The sequence below is a fragment of the Microcebus murinus genome, chromosome 14 (genome assembly GCF_040939455.1).
Source record: "Microcebus murinus isolate Inina chromosome 14, M.murinus_Inina_mat1.0, whole genome shotgun sequence".
Taxonomy (NCBI): domain Eukaryota; kingdom Metazoa; phylum Chordata; class Mammalia; order Primates; family Cheirogaleidae; genus Microcebus; species Microcebus murinus.
Genome location: NC_134117.1, coordinates 51,756,621 through 51,778,066, shown reverse-complemented (window position 1 = coordinate 51,778,066; position 21,446 = coordinate 51,756,621). Strand labels below are relative to the sequence as shown.

The 21,446-nt window shown below is 36.6% G+C and overlaps 1 protein-coding gene across 1 annotated transcript in view; it reads right to left on the bottom strand.

The window, feature by feature from the left end:
• Positions 1-4,495: 4,495 nt before the first annotated feature.
• The window catches only part of VPS26A (VPS26 retromer complex component A), a 46,338-nt gene continuing 29,387 nt past the window's right edge, over positions 4,496-21,446 (bottom strand). The window contains 7 exon segments of the mRNA XM_076010060.1: positions 4,496-4,922; positions 7,866-8,008; positions 9,581-9,649; positions 12,823-12,929; positions 16,430-16,594; positions 18,051-18,207; positions 19,375-19,450. Coding sequence (XP_075866175.1) covers positions 4,809-4,922; positions 7,866-8,008; positions 9,581-9,649; positions 12,823-12,929; positions 16,430-16,594; positions 18,051-18,207; positions 19,375-19,450 — 831 coding nt within the window. The 3' untranslated portion in view covers positions 4,496-4,808.

Sequence of the window (21,446 nt, the reverse complement as noted above, 5' to 3'; positions counted from 1 at the left end):
GAAGGGATCTTAGAGATTATAGTTACAGTTACAATGTATCCAAACCTGTTGGTTTGGGTAAACCAGTTCACCCAAATCTGGTTACAGTTTACCCAAACCTGAGGTGGAGGCAACCTATCAGATGCATTTGTACAGATCACACCCATAGGGTCCCACTCTGCTCTGACTTGCTTTCACTCCTGGGCCTGATAAACACTCCTAGAAAACCTTGTCCATTTCCTTTATTCTAATGCTGAGTGCATAATAGTTCTTAGTTTCATAATAGTTCTTAGTTTCATTACATTTTGGATCAGGAGGGCACCTTTAGTTTTATAATCACTAGGAAGATAAGGTTCATCCTTTTATTCAATTATTGAGTGTATGTAAGGAGCAGAGTATATCAAAACAGTATGAGCCCTCAAGAGGCTTAAAACCCATATAATTACACAATTTATTTTTTTCTTTACACCATTTCAGGTACCAGAAAGAATTAAACATCTTTTAAAAGTGTTTAGGCTGGGCGCAGTAGCTCACACTTGTAATTCTGTCACTCTGGGAGGCCAAGGTGGGAGGATCGTTTGAGCTCAGGAGTTGAGACCAGCCTGAGCAAGAGTGAGACCCTGTCTCTACTAAAAATAGAAAGAAATTAGCTGGAAAACTAAAAAATATATAGAAAAAATTAGCCAGACATGGTGGCGCATGCATGTAGTCCCAGCTACTCGGGAAGGTGAGGCAGAAGGATTGCTTGAGCCCAGGAGTTTGAGGTTGCTGTGAGTTAGGCTGACACCACAGCACTCTAGCCCAGGCAACAGAGAGAGACCCTGTCTCCAAAAACATAAATAAATAAAAGTAGTCCCAGAGGTGTGCATAGCATGCGTTAGCAGTACAGCAAAGGGATAACCCTATCTTGGAGATGGTGTCAAGCAAGATATGCCAGGACAGTCTTACTGGAAATTAGTCAGCTGGAGTGCAGGCAGAAGATTGGGCAGTATTCAAGGAGTCTGCCACAACTGGAGCTGATGGTGTATTTTGCAAGGTGGAATTTGGCCATTAAACTATTTTTAGATAGAGTGACATGAAGAGAATTATGCTCATAAAAGACTCCAAGACTAAAAAAGGGATTTATATCTAAGGGTACGCATTTTCCTCATTAGGTTTTTATCTGATTAGAAACTTAAAATGTTAAGTTCCAGTCCAAACTAGTATAAACCCCTGAAGGGAACTTTTATACATGCTCAACAGATTGAAGTTGAATATAAAAGGAACAGCATAGGGGAATCTGCTGCCTTCTTTCAAGATTCTTTTTTTTTAAGCACCAAAGGTGGCAAGAAAACTTCATCTTTCTCTGCTGCACCCCTTTTAATAAAAGGATTTGTTCTGCAAATTTATATTCAGTCAAAAGGCCACACACTTAAGGTCCTAGAAAGCCACATTTCGCATAAGGCTGAAGGTTCCCCACCCCTGCTAGACTTTATTGACCCACATGAGAATTAAAATTGAATATTCCAACTACTAGATCTATATTGAAGGGGATCCAGAATACACCTCTGAGGCATAAAAATTATTCTGAGCAGAAGGCATTTGGTTCTTGAAATCTTTTATCTGTCTAAAAGCCCAGCCTCTCAAAAGAAATCAATTTGTCGTAAATCTCACTAGGACCAACCAGGGAAAGTTGACTTTTATCCTGAGAATTAACATCTTCCATCTATTCTCCTAAAGGCCCATTCACCTTTCCTAAAAGTCATTTGTTTTCCTGTAAGTACCATTTCTCCCCACCACTTTACCTATTAAAATGGTACATAAGCCACAAATTCTACCCACCCTTTTGAGTCACATTTTTGTGTACTTGTATAGGTATATGATTAAGTCAGTCTTTTCTCTTGTGTGTCTCTTGTCAGTTTAATTTGCAGGCCCTCAAGCATTCAAACTAAAGAGGATAGGGGAAAAGCTTTTTGTCCTCAACAATATCAAAACAATAAGAGAAAATTCTTTGCTAGAGATATAAGAATTTAAGTGGTTTAGATCAGTGGTTTTTAACCCCAGTAGCTTTTTTTAAAATGCTGATGTCCCAGGCCAGGCATGGTGGCTCACGCCTGTAGTAATCCTAGCACTCTGGGAGGCCGAGGAGGGCAGATTGCTTGAGGTCGGGAGTTCGAAACCAGCCTGAGCGAGACTCCGTCTCTACTAAAAATAGAAATTAATTGACCAACTAAAAATATATATACAAAAAATTAGCTGGGCATGGTGGTGCATGCCTGTAGTCCCAGCTACTCAGGAGGCAGAGGCAGGAGGATCACCTGAGCTCAGGAGTTTGAGGTTGCTGTGAGCTAGGCTGACGCCACAGCACTCACTCTAGCCAGGGCAACAAAGTGAGATGCTGTCTCGAAAAAAAAAAAAAATGCTGATGTCCCAGCCCCTCAGTTTCTGATTTTATTGGTCTGAGTAGGACCTGGGTAGGCATGGTTATTTTTTAAAGTTCCTAAGGTGATTCTAACATGCAGCCAGAGGTGGTAACCATTGGATTAGACATTGTACTTTTCATTTTATTTTTTGAGACACAGTCTCCCTCTGTTGCCAGGGCTAGAGTTCCGTGGCATCAGCCTAGCTCATGGCAACCTAAAACTCCTGGGCTTAAGCAATCCTTCTGCCTCAGCCTCCAGAGTAGCGGGGACTACAGGCATGCACCACCATGCCCAGCTAATTTTTTGTATATATTTTTAGTTGTCTGGCTAATTTCTATTTTTAGTAGAGACGGGGTCTTGCTCTTGCTCGGGCTGGTCTTGAACTCCTGACCTTGAGCGATCCTTCCGCCTCAGACTCCCAGAGTTCTAGGATTACAGGACTGAGCCACAGCGCCTAGCCTGTACTTTTATTAAAGACACAAATTTCTTTTTCAGTTTATTATTTCTAAATCAGTGGCTGACTTTTGACTAAAATCACCAAATATTGATTCAAATTTTTATTTTTCAAATTGGCTACGTAACAGAAAGTCTTGAGCAAAGTGAATAAGCATCCTGTGTATAAGTGTTTTAGGGCAGCTGATTAAAACCACTATATAGCTATTTAAAATTGAAACCAGTATATTTATAAAAACTTGTCAAAATTACAACTTCCACAACTATTGAGCAATCCTATCCTCAACTATAAGTCTAACAATGAGAAGAGATTTGAGAACACAGCTATCTTAATCATTCAAATAGGAAGCTCAGTTTCTGTTTCAAATTCTTTATTATACATCATGTTGCACAATTTGAGGCTGGTTAAATACAATTGGTTTTCAAAATCTCTTTGAATATTTTCTAGATTACTACATGCAAGTGACCATGAAAATATTTGGCATTTTAAAATTCTGTAACTCTGAATAGGCACTTAAATGAAGGAAAACATTACCATTCATAGATATCCACATTTAAAATAGATGTTCCAGCACATGGTACATGGAAGGTTTTGCCAGTAAAGAAGTTGGTTACTGACCATTTTATCAAAGTGCCATAGTAGTAAAACAGGATTAAAGAAATGTAATTTGGATTATTTAGCTTACTCATAAAGTAAGGTTAACTGACAAAACTTGCGCTGAAGTGTATAAAAAATATTGGTACAAAAACCAATGAACTATAAGTTAAAGTAGTTTCCATACAGCAGGCTTCATTTTGGTTCCCACACTACATTTAGTGTATTTGAGATCAGACTCCATGCATATGAACAGATGACTGTAACCTTTTCTAGAGACTTCTAAATAAATGACTTGAATTTAGTGTTTTAAAATTAAAAGCCTGGGTGAAGTTTAAATGTGAGTTTGAACTAGCCAAAGTTCCAGTTAGATAAACATGAAGTTGTCCAGATCTAGATAACTACATGCTTCACAGGTCCTCCTGAATCCCCCCCTTCCCCAAATTTTCACCTGAAAAGTAAAGAGAATAAATTTGTGAAGAAAATGATACTTGCATTCCTATGGCAAAAAAGATTCCTTAAGTTGAAATATATGTATGTTTCAAAGTATTTATAGAAAAATTAAATAGTTTTTACAAATTCTAAAATGTCAACATAAGTCAACTCCACATTGCAGAAAACATACAGCGGTACTACTGGAAAGTAGTAGCAAAACAGTGACTTAAAATGGCAAAAAAATAAAATAAAATAAAAAGGTAGCCACAATGACATGCTATGTAATCCCTTAGTGAAAAATTTAATATTCATACCAGAGGAGACTTCAAAGAGGATAAAATTCAGGAAGCCATGGAATGGTACTCAGAAGCACCCACAGTGAGACACTCCATATACATTTCTCAAACACAAATGTAAAAACAAATGTAATTCTCAAAAATATTGAGATGCCATGTTTTCAATCTTTGCAGGTTGTAAGGACCACTCAGGTTTTCTAATTTTATTTGAACGCAAAATATTTAATTTTTTGCATGTAGAGAATAAGAGGTAATCATTAGCATAAAAAGGGAGAAGAAAAGGATTTCTAATTAACATTATGCAGAAAAAAGCAAAATTACAAATACCAGCCTCCTCACGTGAAAATCTTTAATGTTTATGCTGATGCATATCTGAGTGCTTATCATCAAATCAAAGTGTGCAGTAAAAAAAAAGGCAGCTTAAGAAAGTTCCAGTGTTTCAAAGAAAGCACTTTTTTAAATGTATATACATGAAGAACATTTCATTATATCATAAAATAAATGCAGCACTATATAATATAAAGGAAGACTAATATATATGGAGTTTTGGCCTTTTCCCTCCTATGTGCTGCAACCATCTTTAACCTGCTGAATTTAATCTCAATGGTTATAGGAGCTTTTTGTTTTTCTTTTTTTCTCCTATTCAGTTCACATTTCAGGCTGTTCAGCAGATGCCTGTGATTCTGGAGATTCAAATCGCTGGTGAAAGTTTGTTCTCTGTTTCCTCAGTTTTTCAGGAGCTTTTCTCCATAAAATGATCTCCTAATAAAACAAATGCAAGATATTAACAAATTAATATTCTCTATGAAGATTAAATTTTTTCTATTGAAATACTGACTGCCACTTCGATTCTAACCATAGCAAAATTAAATTCTTCCCTACAAAAGCCTTCATCTTTTCTGACTCCTGACTGCCCCTTCTGTCTTCTGTGCTCCCAACACCAGCACCCGTGCAGTATCACCACCATCAATCCAATCTGGCAAGAAGTCCTAGCTATTACTGCTCTAAAGAATTCCCAAAAATCTGTTCTTTGATTTCTGTTCCATTGCCCTCATCCAAGTTCAAGCCCTTGTCTCTTATATCCTAAAACAGCTTTCTGGTAGAGGGTTCTGCCTCTCTTGCCTGAGAGACCTCTTTTCAAATCAATCCTTCATTACCATTATCAGACTAATCTTCTAAAATACTGCTTGGATTGCTCTTCAATAGCTCTTAGTTCCTCCAGGATGAATCTCATGGCCCTCCATAACCTTTATTCAATTTACCAACACTATCCCCTTTCCCCCACCAGCCACACTGAGTTACTCTCTGCCTCCAGTGCACTCCAAATAAACATGCCCTACATCTTCCCCTAGTCTCCAAATCCCTATTCCTCTGCCGATCTAAATCTTACCCTAACCAGTTCATCCTGAGATTTTCTCTCTTCTAAACTTCTAAAATTATTTGTTTCATAAAGTAAGGCTTGGCTGGGGTTTTACTGGTTTTTTTTTTGTTTTTTTTTTTGAGACAGAGTCTCGCTTGTTGACCAGGCTAGAGTGAGTGCCATGGCGTCAGCCTAGCTCACAGCAACCTCAACCTCCTGGGCTCAAGCAATCCTTCTGCCTCAGCCTCCCAAGTAGCTGGGACTACAGGCATGCGCCACCATGCCCGGCTAATTTTCTATATATATTAGTTGGCCAATTAATTTCTTTCTATTTATAGTAGAGACGGGGTCTTGCTCTTGCTCAGGCTGGTTGCGAACTCCTGACCTCGAGCAATCCGCCTGCCTCAGCCTCCCAGAGTGCTAGGATTACAGGTGTGAGCCACCGCGCCCGGCTTTGGCTGGGGTTTTTTTAGCCAACATATCAATACTTAAACCTAACGGAGTGCCCATGTGAAACAATACACTTACTCCAATAGTGCTACATGATATGCAACTGATTTTGAAATTGTATAATAAATATCATATAATTTATTTTGCAGTTATAAATTACCTATGTTTAATTATACAGAATATGGCAGCAGTACAAGAGTAAGTTTTCTCTCTTCTAAATTACTGTCAACCTATCAAATTTTCTGTTAGTTGTACATTTTTCTTTTTTCCACATATCTGCAATGTGAGGACCTGGAGGACAAATCATGTTTATTAAAAGCAGTTTTTCTTTTTTTTTTTTTTTTTGTTAAACCCAATTTGAGAATCTCATTTTTTTTTTTTTGTTAAGCAGTTTTTCTATTCTTCATAGTACTTAGCACAGAATAATTTCTAACTCAGCTTTGAACACTCAACTGACATCCAAATACATATGTATTAATCTGATTCAGAATATAAAAGGCCATTCTAATCACAGTCTTCAAAATTCAACAAAAATTAACTGATTTTCAAATGAGAATGAATTTTATGATAAAAATTATTAGAATTGGCTCTTCTCATGGACATTCATAACAGAATTGTTTAATAAAGGAAAAACGAGGCTGGGCACGGTGGCTCACGCCTGTAATCCCAGCACTCTGGAAGGCCGAGGCGGGCGGATTGCTCAAGGTCAGGAGTTTGAAACCAGCCTGACTGAGCAAGAGCGAGATCCCGTCTCTACTATAAATAGAAAGAAATTAATTGACCAACTAATATATATATAGAAAAACTTAGCCAGGCATGGTGGTGCATGCCTGTAGTCCCAGCTACTCAGGAGGCTGAGGCAGGAGGATTGCTTGAGCCCAGGAGTTTGAGGTTGCTGTGAGCTAGGCTGACGCCATGGCACTCACTCTAGCAACAAAGTAAGACTCTGTCTCAAAAAAAAAAGGAAAAATGAGCTGGGCACAGTGGTACATGATTGTAGCCCCAGCTACTGGGGAGCCTAAGGCAGGAAGATCTCTTGAGCCCAACAGTTTGAGGCCAGCCTATCTCTAAACAAGAAAATAAGGGAAAAATTAAAAGCAAAAAAAAAAAAAATCTATCAAGTAAATAAGGACATTATGAGTTAATAATGGGCTGGGTGCTGTGGCTCACACCTGGAATCCTAGCACTTTGGGAGGCCCAGGCAGGAGGATTACTTGAGGCTAGGAGTTTGAGACCAGCCTGAGCAAGAGCAAGATCCCATCTCTAGCAAAAGTGGCATGGTGACATGTGCCTGTAGTCCCAGCTACTTGGGAGGCTGAGGCAGGAGGATTGCTTAAGCCTAGGAGTTTGAGGTTCCAGTGAGTTATGATGCTACCACTGTACTCTAGGCAGGGAGACAGAGTGAGACCCTGTCTCAAAAAAAAAAAAAAGTGATAATACAGATCTGTATTTGCTGAAAAGAGAAAGCTATTCAAGACAGTAAGAGTAAAAATGCAAATTAAAGAATACGCATTATATAATCTAAACATACATATACAAATTTGTCTGGAAAATTAACCACAATGGTGACAGAATTCCTATTGACCTTTACTTGATTTTCTGTTCTTTATTGCCTGATTTTTTTTAAACAAACAGATGCCTTTAATTTAAAACAACAAGAAAAACCCAAAACTTTTAAGAGAAAAATAAAAGCCCTGACAAATTGTAGCTCATTCTGAGTCCTGCAGAATGATCGCAACACAATTCTATTCTCATCTACTTCTTTATCATACCCTCAGTATTTTCATTTACTTAGAAACTCCCACTGGCTCGGTACAGTAAAGCTTGGCAAAAAAGTTTTCTAGGTGTTTCTAGATCTGCCACAGAATAAAATACCAGCCTGGGTAGCACCATACCTGTTGCTTGAAGTACCTTCTGTCTTCCTCATCAACAAGCACTAGATTCAAAAAGTACCTTACTGAAAATTTTTTGTTTACATCTCTCATTGTTGGAGTTGGGTCATATCCTGCTAAAAATAGTCTTATTGGAATTGATTCACCTGAAAGAAAAGGAATTTCCATTTAATTCTAAAAGATGATTAAATATAGTCACATAACACTTAGGACTAAGCATTATAGAGTAGACACTAATGCTTTATTAGGTACAGCATAAAGACCAGGGTTTCTCAGCCTCAGGCAGCACTGACAATTTAGCTTGGATAATTCTTTGTTGTGGGGAAGGGCCTATCCTCTGTAGGATGTTTAGCAGCATCCCTGGCCTCTACCCACTAGTTGCCAGCAGCACCCCCCAGTCATAACAGCCAAAAATGTCTCCAAACAAGTTGCCCCTAGATGAGAACTACTACTCTAGAGCCAGAATGTCTGGCTTCAAATCTCATGCACTGCTCACTGGCTGTGTGACCTTGACCAAATCACTTAACCATTATGTTTCAAGTTCCTCATCTATGACATGGGGAATAACAATAGTGCTCACAGGCAATCTGTGAGGAATACATGGGTTAATATAGAACTCAGAACAGTGTCAGCAGATAAGTGGTATATAAGTAGTTGTTATTTTCTGCTTTCATGAAGTTTACCATAATTTCTAATCATATATATAAAACTCTTGAATCCTTATTACTAATACATTCAAAGCAACAAACATGTACAGAATGATGATATTCCTTCATTACCAAAAATATTGCCATTCAGATTCTCATTGCTTTTATTTTCCCAAGGGTAATTAATTGCACATTCTCTTTTGAGTATTTTTTATGTAATACTTTTCTCATGTATATATATTTGCTGAAAAATATTTTACGTAAAATTTTTTTTTACATAAAAATCTATGGCTACTGGAATTTTACAAAGTAATGTTGCATAACACAAGAGTACACATACATGCATGGGTCATGGAGTCAGAAAGAACTGGGCTCAACCCTAAATTCTGCAATGATTAGCTGTATCACCTCTGGCCAGCTTTTTAACCTCTCTACATCTCAGTTTCATCAGCAAAATATGGAACCATCACCTAACTCAAAGAGTGGTAAGGAGCTTTAGAGCACCTGAGACTACAATGCCTCATCTACACTTGGCACTCAATACATAGTAGCTGCTTTCTGCAGAAATTACAAACAGTGAGAAAAACCCAAAGACATAAATTAAACATGATAAATACTGGCTTTGTTGCCTCAGACACCATAAATTATCTAGTAATGGAATGTTTATTTTCTCATGGGGCTATAATAACTCCAAAATCCCACAGGAAGTAATGCTCAGCCATACTGCATCTGTGGTCAGCATGAGAGAAAAGATTTACAAAGATGAACTATTATAACAAAAGACAATACAAATATTACAAATTCAGAACTCTCTCTATATATAATACACACACACACACACAACTGTCTTTTCTACATTCTAACTTTAAACTGAGTGAAAAATTAAACCTTATTTCAGACTAGGAAGTACGATTACAGTCTTCTTAGAAGCTATACAAAGATGACCTTAAAAACCATCATAACAACAGTTTTAAGAATTCATGGATAGTTTCACACTAAATAAATACAAACTAAATGCCACAAACACTGCTGTTTACACTACACAAAAGTAGTAACTGAAAAGTGTGTTACCTTTTACTGGTGCACCATCCATTATTTCATATTTGGCGATTGTTTCTGTTTCTGTTGTAGTACTGGGTCCTAGTGCCACAATATAAATGATCTTAATTTAAATATTTCCAGGATATAATTTCCAGCCTTATGATTTTTTCCTATTTTAACATTATTTTAATACTATTGTAATTTATCTTCCCATTTTGTAAAAAGTGTTGACCACTTTCTATTTCTTGATCTACACTTAACATACTCATCACTCAACTGAATGTTTCACTCCCTTCTGTCCAAAGGTAAGATACAGTTCAAGAAGAATCTTCCTCATAAAGTTCCTCCTATTATTTCTAATGTGTAGACTAGTAACTATCAATACACATCAGAATTAAGCATTACATACTAGTTTTCTGTGCAACACCCCAAACTATCTTCTCTTGGACTTAATTTTAACACACACAAAACACCAAACTGAATAACTGACTGACATGTATAAATTTGGGGATTTATTCTCTAAGAAATTATTTGAACCTAGACATTTTTAAAAAGTCAACAGTAACTGAAAAAAAATATATCAAAACTCAATGCTATAAAATATATAATATGCAAAGACTAAAGTCTGTTCTGGATGAGTATAGATTATTTATCTTTTATTAAAATGTTTCTGTAATAACATATAATTTTTATAATTAGAAAAAAGTTTAAACAATCTCTTTTAAAACAACAAATGGGAACCTGAAGTTTGGTTTTAATATCTTAAAATCACTTAAATTTACTAATAGGTAGAAATATGGAACTTAAGAAATCATAAATGTTTATAATTGTAACTACTGATTATAAATTCTTTTTTTTTTTTTTTTTTTAAGGCAGAGTCTCCCTCTGTCTCCAGGGTAGAGTGCAGTGGCATCATCATAGCTCACAGCAACCTCAAACTCCTAGGCTCAAACAATTCTCCTGCCTCATCCTCCTAAGTAGCTGGGACTACAGGCGCACACCACTACGCCTGGCTGATTTTTCTATTTTTTTGTAGATATGGGGTCTCGTTCTTGCTCAGGATTGTCTTGAACTCATGGCCTCAAGCAAACCTCCTACCTCGGCCTCACAAAGTGCTAGGATTATAGGCATGAGCCACCATGCTTAGCCTACTGATTATAAATTCTTAAAAAGTGTTGCCTAAAATTATTTTGAGCAAAAAATTAACAAAGTTAAAGGGGACAAAGTAAATCTATATACTAATTAAAATTAAAAAGTAGTGATGAACCAATAAATGATATTGGGGCAATTGGTCAACGGTCTGGAAAAAGGTAAAGCTGGATCCATACCTCATACCTTACCCTCAGAGCAAATTACAAATGAATTAAAATTTTAAACAAAAATAAAACAAAATCCCCAAACCACAATTTATTATTTTAGTAGAATCAAGCATAGAAAATTATTTTTAGAACTTCAGTGTGAAAAAGACCTTTCTAACCATGGTACAAAACCCAGAGGCCATAAAATGAAAAACTGATAAATCTGACTATATAAACACCAAGAACTCCTATATGGCATAAACCACCACAGGCAAGACAAACTGGGGAAAATTTCTGCTACTCTTACTACAGAAAAAGGGAATGATTTCTCTAAAATATAGTTACTACAAATGAGAAAGAAAAACAGTAAAAGTCCCATAGAAAATGGAGCAATGGATATAAATAGTTTAGAGAAAAGAAATACAAATAGTTTTTATACACATGAAAAGATGCTCACCCTCAATCAGAATGAGAAAATTGTGAATTAAAATTACAATGGGATATGTGGATTAGCTTAACTGTGGTAATCATTTTACGACATACATATATATATATATATATTTATCAAAACATCCCATTGTACACCTTGAATATATATAATCTTTATTTGCCAATTCTACCTCAATAAAGCTGGAGGGAGGGGAAGAATCCATAAAAAAAGATTTCGGCAGGTACGGTGGCTCACTTTGGGAGGCCAAGGTGAGTGGATCATTTAAGGTCAGGAGTTTAAGACCAGCCTGAGCAAGAGTGAGACCTTGTCTCCACCAAAAATAGGAGGCTGAGGCAGGAGGATCACTTGAACCCAGGAATTTGAGGTTGCAGTAAGCTATGATGGCACCACTGCATTCTAGCTGGAAGCAACAAAGCAAAACTCGTCTCAAAAAGAAAAAAATAACTCAACACTGCAATGTGCAATGGAGTATTTTTCTTCCTTATCCATGAAATTTGCTTCCAGTTTTTATAACACTGTGCTGGTGAGAATATGGGGGAAAAGAGGCTTTCCTACATTCATTGCTCATAGCAATGCAAATTGGCATAATCCCTAAAGAGAACAAATTGATAATATGTAAAAAAAATTATAAACAAATATATCCTTTGACCCAGTAATTCCACTAAGATTTTATCTTGCACACATGTCCATATACATCCAAAATGACATTATTAATTAAAGCATTATTTGTAATAGCAAAAGACTAGAAACAACTTGTATGTCCACTAATAGTGAACTGATTTAATTCTAGTATATCAATAAAATGGAATACTATAAAAAAGATAGGCCGGGCGCGGTGGCTCACGCCTGTAATCCTAGCTCTCTGGGAGGCCGAGGCGGGCGGATTGCTCGAGGTCAGGAGTTCGAAACCAGCCTGAGCAAGAGCGAGACCCCGTCTCTACTATAAATAGAAAGAAATTAATTGGCCAACTAATATATACAAAAAATTAGCCGGGCATGGTGGCACATGCCTGTAGTCCCAGCTACTTGGGAGGCTGAGGCAGGAGGATCCCTTGAGCCCAGTAGTTTGAGGTTGCTGTGAGCTAGGCTGACGCCACGGCACTCACTCTAGCCTGGGCAACAAAGCGAGACTCTGTCTCAAAAAAAAAAAAAAAAAAAAAAAGATGAAATGTCCCACACATTGATGATATTGATCTCTAAGATACACTGTTAAGTGAAAAAGCAAAGTATGTATTATACATTACCATTTAAGTAAAAAGGGGCATGTATAAAATACAGGTACTTATATAATTACCTAGAAAAATTTTAAAACTTATAAATACCTATGAGTAGCTAGAGTACCGAAAATAGGGCACTTGTTACTGTATAGTCTTTTACACTTTATTTTTGAACCATGTGAATTTATTACCTATTCAAAAATGAATTCTTAAAAAAGCACTGAGTAACTTACTGCCAGTTTAAATGATATTTTGTGATTTCAACTAAAACAAAGAATTTTAATTCAAATACTCTTTTTAACTTACCAATTCCTGTGATCTCTTTTTTGATCAGTTGTAACTCCATATGTTGTATTTTTATTCTTACTAATAAGAAGTAAATTTTTCCAACAATCACATCCTTTAAGTGATACCTATTGGGAAAGAAGATATCTCACTAAATATCAGTTTAAACAAAAAGAGGGAAACATGTCCTGAAAGCTAACTTTAGTATAATAATTATTTAAGAATACCATTTATACTATTCACATTGTTTAATGTCCCCTTTTTCCAAAAAAGTACTTATTTCACCATGCAAATAAGAACTTAAAGTTGCCTAGCACTCTGGGAGGCTGAGGCGGGAGGATCGCTTAAGGTCAGGAGTTCAAAACCAGCCTGAGCAAGAGAGAGAGAGACCCTGTCTCTACTAAAAATAGGAAGAAATTAGTTGGCCAACTAAAAATATATAGAAAAAATTAGCCAGGCATGGTGGCACATGCCTGTAGTCCCAGCTACTCAGGAGGCTGAGGCAGGAGGATCACCTGAGCCCAGGAGTCTGAGGTTGCTGTGAGCTAGGCTGATGCCACGGCACTCTAGCCTGGGCAATAGAGTGAGACTCTGTCTTAAAAAAAAAAAAAAAAAAAAGCCTTCATTTTCCATTCAGTTAAGTGCTTAGGTTCTCTGGAAACTAAGTTAACCTTTAAATAGGACCAACAATTAGTCAGGCTATTATTCCCTCTGAAGTATATGTATTTTTTTTGAGACAGAGTCTCACTTTGTTGCCCTGGCTAGAGTGCCATGGCGTCAGCCTAGCTCACAGCAACCTCAGACTCCTGGGCTCAGGCGGGATCCGCCTGCCTCAGCCTCCCAAGTAGCTGGGACTACAGGCATGTGCCACCATGCCCGGCTAATTTTTTCTATATATTTTTAGTTGGCCAACTAATTTCTTTCTATTTTTATTAGAGATGGGGTCTCGCTCTTGCTCGGGCTGGTTTCAAACTCCCGACCTTAAGCAATCCTCCCGCCTTGGCCTCCCAGAGTGCTAGGATTATAGGCATTGAGCCACTGTGTCCGGTCGAAAATTAAGATTTTTGTGCTTGAAATATTTATGTGGTGTATAAAGATATTTTTCATCATTAAAAGCTCTACATGAGAGTTTACATTATTATTATTCTAAGTGAAAGAATAGTTCAGCTAATGTAAATCATCTGTAATGTAAATCAATAATAAGGTTACCTCCATAGGTTGAGTTTTAACTCAAAGACTATTCCCAAGTACTTTGAAATGATGTGGTAATAAACCTAGGAATCCCTACAATACATCTAGAGGACTTTTTAGCCTCCTCCCAGGTTTGGATCTCAAAATAATATCCTAAGAGTTGATTAATACAATTATGTTAGTCTAAAGAGAGGCATCAGTGTTAAATTTTAGGTCCCAAACTACCTGATAATTTTATCAACAATATAATTTTAAGACACTGAAGGCATACATATCACATTGTCAGTGGTATAAACATGGGAGTGACAACTAATAAAAAAATCACATAACAGAAGAATGTGTTGGAGGGGAATAATGTACTTTACATCTATTTCTTCAACAAATAAAAGTTTAATGAAAACAATAGGGGGAAAACTTATAAATTAAAAGAGATTTAAGACCCAAAGAACCAAATGCAATGTATGGACCTTGTCTGGATACTGATTTGAACAAATCATGTGAGAAAAGAAAGACATTTATGAGATAATTAGGGAAAGGTGAACACTGAATATATGAAGACAGGAATTATTAATATTTTTAGATGTGACAGTATTATATTTATAATAAAATGATACATTTTTTTATTTTTAAAAACATTTTTCTGAATAGACAGAATATAAGCTTGACATAGACATTCAAATAACAGATATATATGGTAAACACATAATTTATCTTCTAAATATAACCACTATTATAAGCTTGGTGTGTATCATGGCAGGCTCTTTTCTGTTCATATCTAAATACATTATTATTATTTTACAAAAATGGAATGCTAGCCGGGCGCGGTGGCTCACGCCTGTAATCCTAGCACTCTGGGAGGCTGAGGTGGGCAGATTGCTCGAGGTCAGGAGTTCGAAACCAGCCTGAGCAAGAGCGAGACCCCGTCTCTACTATAAATAGAAAGAAATTAATTGGCCAACTAATATATATATAAAATTAGCCGGGCATGGTGGCGCATGCCTGTAGTCCCAGCTACTCAGGAGGCTGAGGCAGCAGGATTGCTTGAGCCCAGGAGTTTGAGGTTGCTGTGAGCTAGGCTGACGCCATGGCACTCACTCTAGCCTGAGCAACAAGCGAGACTCTGTCTCAAAAAAAAAAAAAAAAAATGGAATGCTATAATACTATACATGCTATTTTTTATGGCTAGCCTTTTCACTTAATATGTCATGGATACCCTTCTAGAGAAGTAAATACACATTTATCTCAATCTTTTTAACTCTTTGGCATTCTATAGTATGGTTGGGCCATAATTCATTTAACTGGTCTCTTACTGATAGGGACTTTGATTGGCCCTATTGAATGGCCTTTGATTTTTCGTTCTTACAAATAATATTTCTGAAAACATCTTGGTCCATGCATGAAACATACACTCCCTCTATAGATTACACTGAAGCAAATTATGAATTAAATTATAAATCTGGAAATTGCTTCAATATAATCTATGGGAGTACAGAAGCTGAATACAGATTTAAAAAAATCCGACCATGGATTGATAACTGTTGGAGCTGGGCAATGTTTACATGAGTATTCATTATATTATTCAGTATACTGTTCATATATTTCGGTACATGTTTGAAATTTCCCATAATTAAGTTTAAAAAGGCATTAAACAGGCCGGGCGTGGTGGCTCACGCCTGTAATCCTAGTACTTTGGGAGGCCGAGGCGGGCGGATTGCTCAAGGTCAGGAGTTCGAAACCAGCCTGAGTGAGACCCCGTCTCTACCAAAAATAGAAATAAATTAATTGACCAACTAAAAAAATATATATACAAAAAATTAGCCGGGCATGGTGGCACATGCCTGTAGTCCCAGCTACTCGGGAGGCTGAGGCAGTAGGATCGCTGAGCCCCGGAGATTGAGGTTGCTGTGAGCCAGGCTGACGCCAAGGCACTCACTCTAGCCTGGGCAACAAAGTGAGACTCTGTCTCAAAAAAAAAAAAAAAGGCATTAAACAATAAACAAAATATAAGCTGATTATGTAATAATACCATGTACATAAACATATATACTCTCATTCTCCCCCCTTGGAAAGATATACAAAAGGATACTGTAATGGTTTAAGTGGTAAAAGTGAAAATATGTGAAAAGAGATAGCCAGGATGATGTGGTATCGAGCCAGTAAGATAAAATTTTACAGACACAATAGTATTGGCTGCCTTCTGAGATGGTGAGATCTCTACAAAAAAGTAGCCAAGTAAAGTTACCAGGAATAGAACATGAAAAACATCTGCACTGGGTGGAAGCCAGACCAAACCGTTGAAGGTTCTCTTAGCTCAGAGACTGTTGGTGTGTTAGTATCAGATTAATGTCAATTCTATCCTTACTTTGACCAATTTACAAACACTTACAAAGTTCAGTTTTTAGTTTTTCCTGAACATTTATCTGTGAAAGGTACTTACTTTGATTTATTATATTCAAATTCTATATGCAGACAATCTTCAATGCCCACTTCCATCTTAATAGAGTTGTTAACATCAGGATAGGTGGCAAGCTGGTGAACAATAAGATCATATTCTTTTACCAAGTCTGTCAGTCTTCTTACTATTGTCACTTTAAGAAAATACCTACAAAATGAAGAGGACGAGTTAAATCACCTGTGATAAATTTTAGAGTTTTAAATGAGCAAACATTAACTGCAACTCAGCTTTTTCCTTCTTACTGGAACTCCTTGGGACTAACTTACTTCATTACTTCATAAAGGAATTCTAATTTTCTTTTAAATGCCCCCAACATGAAAAAAATATAAAGTTCGATTTTAAGAACAGTATAAATGCTTTTCAGATGAGTTTAGAGGGTTGTCATCAAGCCTACTTGAAGAAATCTCTCCAGATAATTTTTGTTTAATCCCTATCTAGTTAAGGCACTGCTACTTTGAATTTTGAATCATTTTTGATGGATAATCCAAGTTAAACAATGAAAGAAGAATCTCAGACCTGATACATTCATATTTCCAATTGCCCTGGACTCTGAGGCATCCGTGGCTTCCTGCTTGAACACTTGGTAAAGGGAAAGGACATTGGACTAAGAATTTAGAAAATTGTGGTTTCTACTCCGGTTCTGCTACACAAGTCAGATAACCTCTTTGGGGCTTCAGATCACTTCTTTTTTTTTTTTTTTGAGATAATCTCGCTTTGTTGCCCAGGCAACAGTGAGTGCCGTGGCATCAGCCTAGCTCACAGCAATCTCAAACTCCTGGGCTCAACAAACTCTTGGGCTCAAGCAACCCTATTACCTCAGCTTCCCAAGTAGCTGGGACTACAGGCATGTGCCACCATGCCCGGCTAATATTTTCTATATATATTAGTTGGCCAATTAATTTCTTTCTATTTATAGTACAGACCAGGTCTCGCTCTTGCTCAGGCTGGTTTTGAATTCCTGACCTCGAGGGATCCACCACCCGCCTGGGCCTCCCAGAGTGCTAGGATTACAGGCGTGAGCCACCACGCCCGGCCAGATCACTTCTTAATCATATACTAAATGAGAATTTCTGGGAATCTCATGGATTTAGAAGGTAATTCAGTATACATGACAAATGAAGCACCTAAGGGATAATTCACACAAGGGAAATGTATGATTACAACTTCTCATAAGGAGTTCTCCAATTCTATAATGTTAGAAAGCTCTCAATAAACCTCGTATCAGCATTAGCCATTCAAAATATGTGACAGACATTTTAAGAATCTTAAGTCTTCTAATCCAGAATTATAATTAGAAGTTTGAATAAGGTATCAATAGTAACCATTACTTTCTGGTTTTGACTATGTTTACAGATTCTTTCTTTCTTTTGGGACGGGGGCCTCACTCTCTCCCAGGCTGGAGTGCAGTGGTGTCACCATGGCTCACTGAAGCCCCAAACTCCTGGGCTCAAGCAGTCCTCCTGCTTCAGCCTCCTGAGTAGCTGGGACTACAGGTGCATGCCATCAGGCCCAGCTAATTTTTTCTTTTTTTTGGTCTTTTGCAGAGATGGGGTCTTGCTATATTGCCCAGGCCCATATTACAGCTTCTGATACACATTCATACCTCAAGCGGACATTGGCACCGATGTAAGATTCATATGGCTTTTCAACTTGCATAAATTCAAAATCATAACTTCTGCTCTGAGTCAGTTCTCCAGGTAGGGCTAGTTCTTTCACTAGGTTTACAAATTCATGAGTATTACTCTTGTCATTGAAAAGTTCTAAGAAATTTAAAAAAGCAAAAAGACCAATTATATTTAATATCCATTTCAATAAAACCCAAGCTTCTACTTCCAAAGCAAATAATTTTTACCAGAAGAATTATTGGATTTGTCTCTACTTTAATAAACTATAGCTATAATCTAAATATCATTATCCTTCTCATTATTAAGCTCTACTTAGGCATAAAAAATTCAAGTGGCATAGCACAATGAAAATTTGTATTAAAAACTAGTTCATACAAGGATAGATTTAATAAAAAAAAATTAGTTCATTTCTTTGATCAAAATGAAGCTATTTGACACATTACCAGCAATTATTTGAACTTCCTCCAGACAAGGCAAAAATTGTTTTGTTTTAGTTAGGCAAATATATTACCTGAATAAAACTACAAAACACAAAAGACTAAAGCCAACTATCAATTAATTACAACTTGCCCCTCAAGTACAATCCCATTCAAAATAGATATATAAACAAATATCCACCCATTTCAATTTCTAAGTTTTACTGTACTTTAAAACTGTAGCGTAAAACTTAGAAAGCTAGATTTAAACATCTATTTATGTAGACATAAATAAAGACATATTTTCTTTTCTCTTTTCTGAATCGCCAATGCCAAAAGATTTATATACAGTTTAACTGCCTGCCAAATCAAGCATGTCTCTGAAAAATATGTATGGAAATGTACACAAGTTGATCTAAGTCAAGAAGAAATTACACTTTTCCTTTTCACATGGAATTTTCTGATAGGTAAGTCTGGCTACAGGCACACAAAAGATCTGGAAAACAAATGGCATGGGTAATTAGAAAATGAAGGGTGATGGTGAGGCTGCTAATTAATTGTAAGGCTGGTAAAAAATGTAGGCAGATGGAAATTTCAGTAAGTCAACTAATTTACTTGAATTATTTTTCAAGGCTGGTAGTTTACTTAACTCCTTTCATTTTTAGTAATGAAGTCCAATAACAAAGGCAGGGTAAGTCAAATATTTAATACAAGTAAAAGAAGCATGATTTAATATATTTATAAAGTAAGTCCTCTCTTTTATTATGCACAATCAATTCCTTCCTTCCACAAAGCTAAGCTTTAATGCAGTCATTAAAGTGCCAAAGCTAACCCTCCTCAAACTTAGTTATCAAAAGAAAAAAAGTAATACTATTTTAAAACTCACCAATTTGACCTACAAATTCAATTCTAATTCCTTGGTGCTCTAGCCTCTTTCCAGGTTGCTTAAAGGCTAGGTTTACCTGCCAAAACATGAAATTATAAGAGATGTTAACAATCCTTTGAGTGGGCCTACTAGTAGATTCCTTCCAGATGAATGCAATCTATAAGTATTTCACATATTCATTTATGAAGTTTCAGAAAGCACCATATACTTAGATCAGGATGATGTTATATCACCAGAAAAGGTATAATTTATGCATATCCAATTACTAATGAACCTATATTTACATATACACTTAAAGCATCAGTTCTGTCAGGAAGGAATCCTTCTTTATAGTTGGAGGAGTATAAAAAGTCAAAGAAAGGAAAAACCTTCAACTATTCATATGTGTTTTCTGGTCAAATAAACAACTCTATGACTAGTAATAACATTTTAATGTGAAGTAATCACTAATTCCAAGAATTGACCTAAAGATAGACACAATTCCAGGACATTTAAATCAAGCAATCCTAAAATCCACACAGCCAGGACTATATTATGGACAATGCACAGAAATCTATGGGTCAAATCATAGCTTTATACCTACTGTACCTGAAGTATTAATATCACTTTTAGTTTTTTGTAACCAAGAATATATTAATTCCTGACCTTAAAAGCAATGCTTATTACCCTGAGTCTGCTATTCATCCTAAAAACAGAATGTCTAAAGATTTATTTATTTATTTTTTTTTTTTTTGAGACAGAGTCTCACTCTGTTGCCCGGGCTAGAGTGCCATGGCATCAGCCTACCTCACAGCAACCTCAAACTCCTAAGATCAGGTGATCCTCGTGCCTCAGCCTCCCAAGTAGCTGGGACTACAGGCATACGCCACCATGCCTGGCTAATTTTTTTTCTATATATTTTTAGTTGGCTGATTAATTTCTTTCTATTTTTTTAGTAGAGACGGGGTCTCACTCTTGCTCAGGCTGGTTTCCAACTCCTGATCATTTTCTTTTTTTTTTTTTTTTTTTTATTTATTTATTTATTTTTTTAAGGCTGGTCAAGTGGAGCAGTGGGAGTGGAGAAGGAACAAAGGAATCTGTAACTGGTTGTGATCAATTAGTTGTAAACACCACTGCACTCGGACCAACCCATTTTCTTTTTTTTTTTTTTTTGACAGAGTCTCGCTTTGTTGCCCAGGCTAGATCGAGTGCTGTGGCATCAGCCTAGCTCACAGCAACCTCAAACTCCTGTGCTCAAGCAATCCTTCTGCCTCAGCCTTCTGAGTAGCTGGGACTACAGGTATGCGCCACCATGCCTGGCTAATTTTTCCTATATGTATTAGTTGGCCAATTAATTTCTTTCTATTTATAGTAGGGACGGGGGTCTCGCTCTTGCTCAGGCTGGTTTCAAACTCCTGACCTGGAGCAATCCCCTCAACCCCTCCCCCCCACCTCCCAGAGTACTAGGATTACAGGTGTGAGCCACCACGTCCGGCCTAAAGATTTAAATTTTGAGTATGATTTATCTTATGTACTTCTGAAGTAAAATATATAATCTCAAAATCTCTAAATTCATCTATCTGCCAAATGCAAACCTTCAATTTATACTTTTTAAATTTGAAACAGTATCTGTTGAATACATGTATTAGAAATAAAAGTTTAAACATTTAAGAATTAGCTAACAAAGAATCCTTCTGTATACAAAAAGCACACTTCCAAGTTTATTCTTTAGTATAAGGAGTACTAATAATGTGACTCTTAAAAAGCTTTTTTTCCATACAATGCTTCCCAAAAGAAAATAGGAATCAAGGGCCAAAAAACGCAGAAGTCTAATTACTTATCTGTAAACTACATAAATTATTCACTCTTCTATATCTCCCACATCTTATAATCCATATAGGTTACTTACTTGCCTGCAAAATTAACCCTTTGCACTGGGATGTCGAGTGTGACTCGAGATGGTTAGCAAAAATTATAGAGATTAAAATTACTCTTTGAATGTATCAATAATTTGAAATCTTAAAAAATCCAAATAAATAAGTTTGTATGAAAAGAAACTCCAGTTTTTTATTCTATTGCCGTGCTTTGTAAAA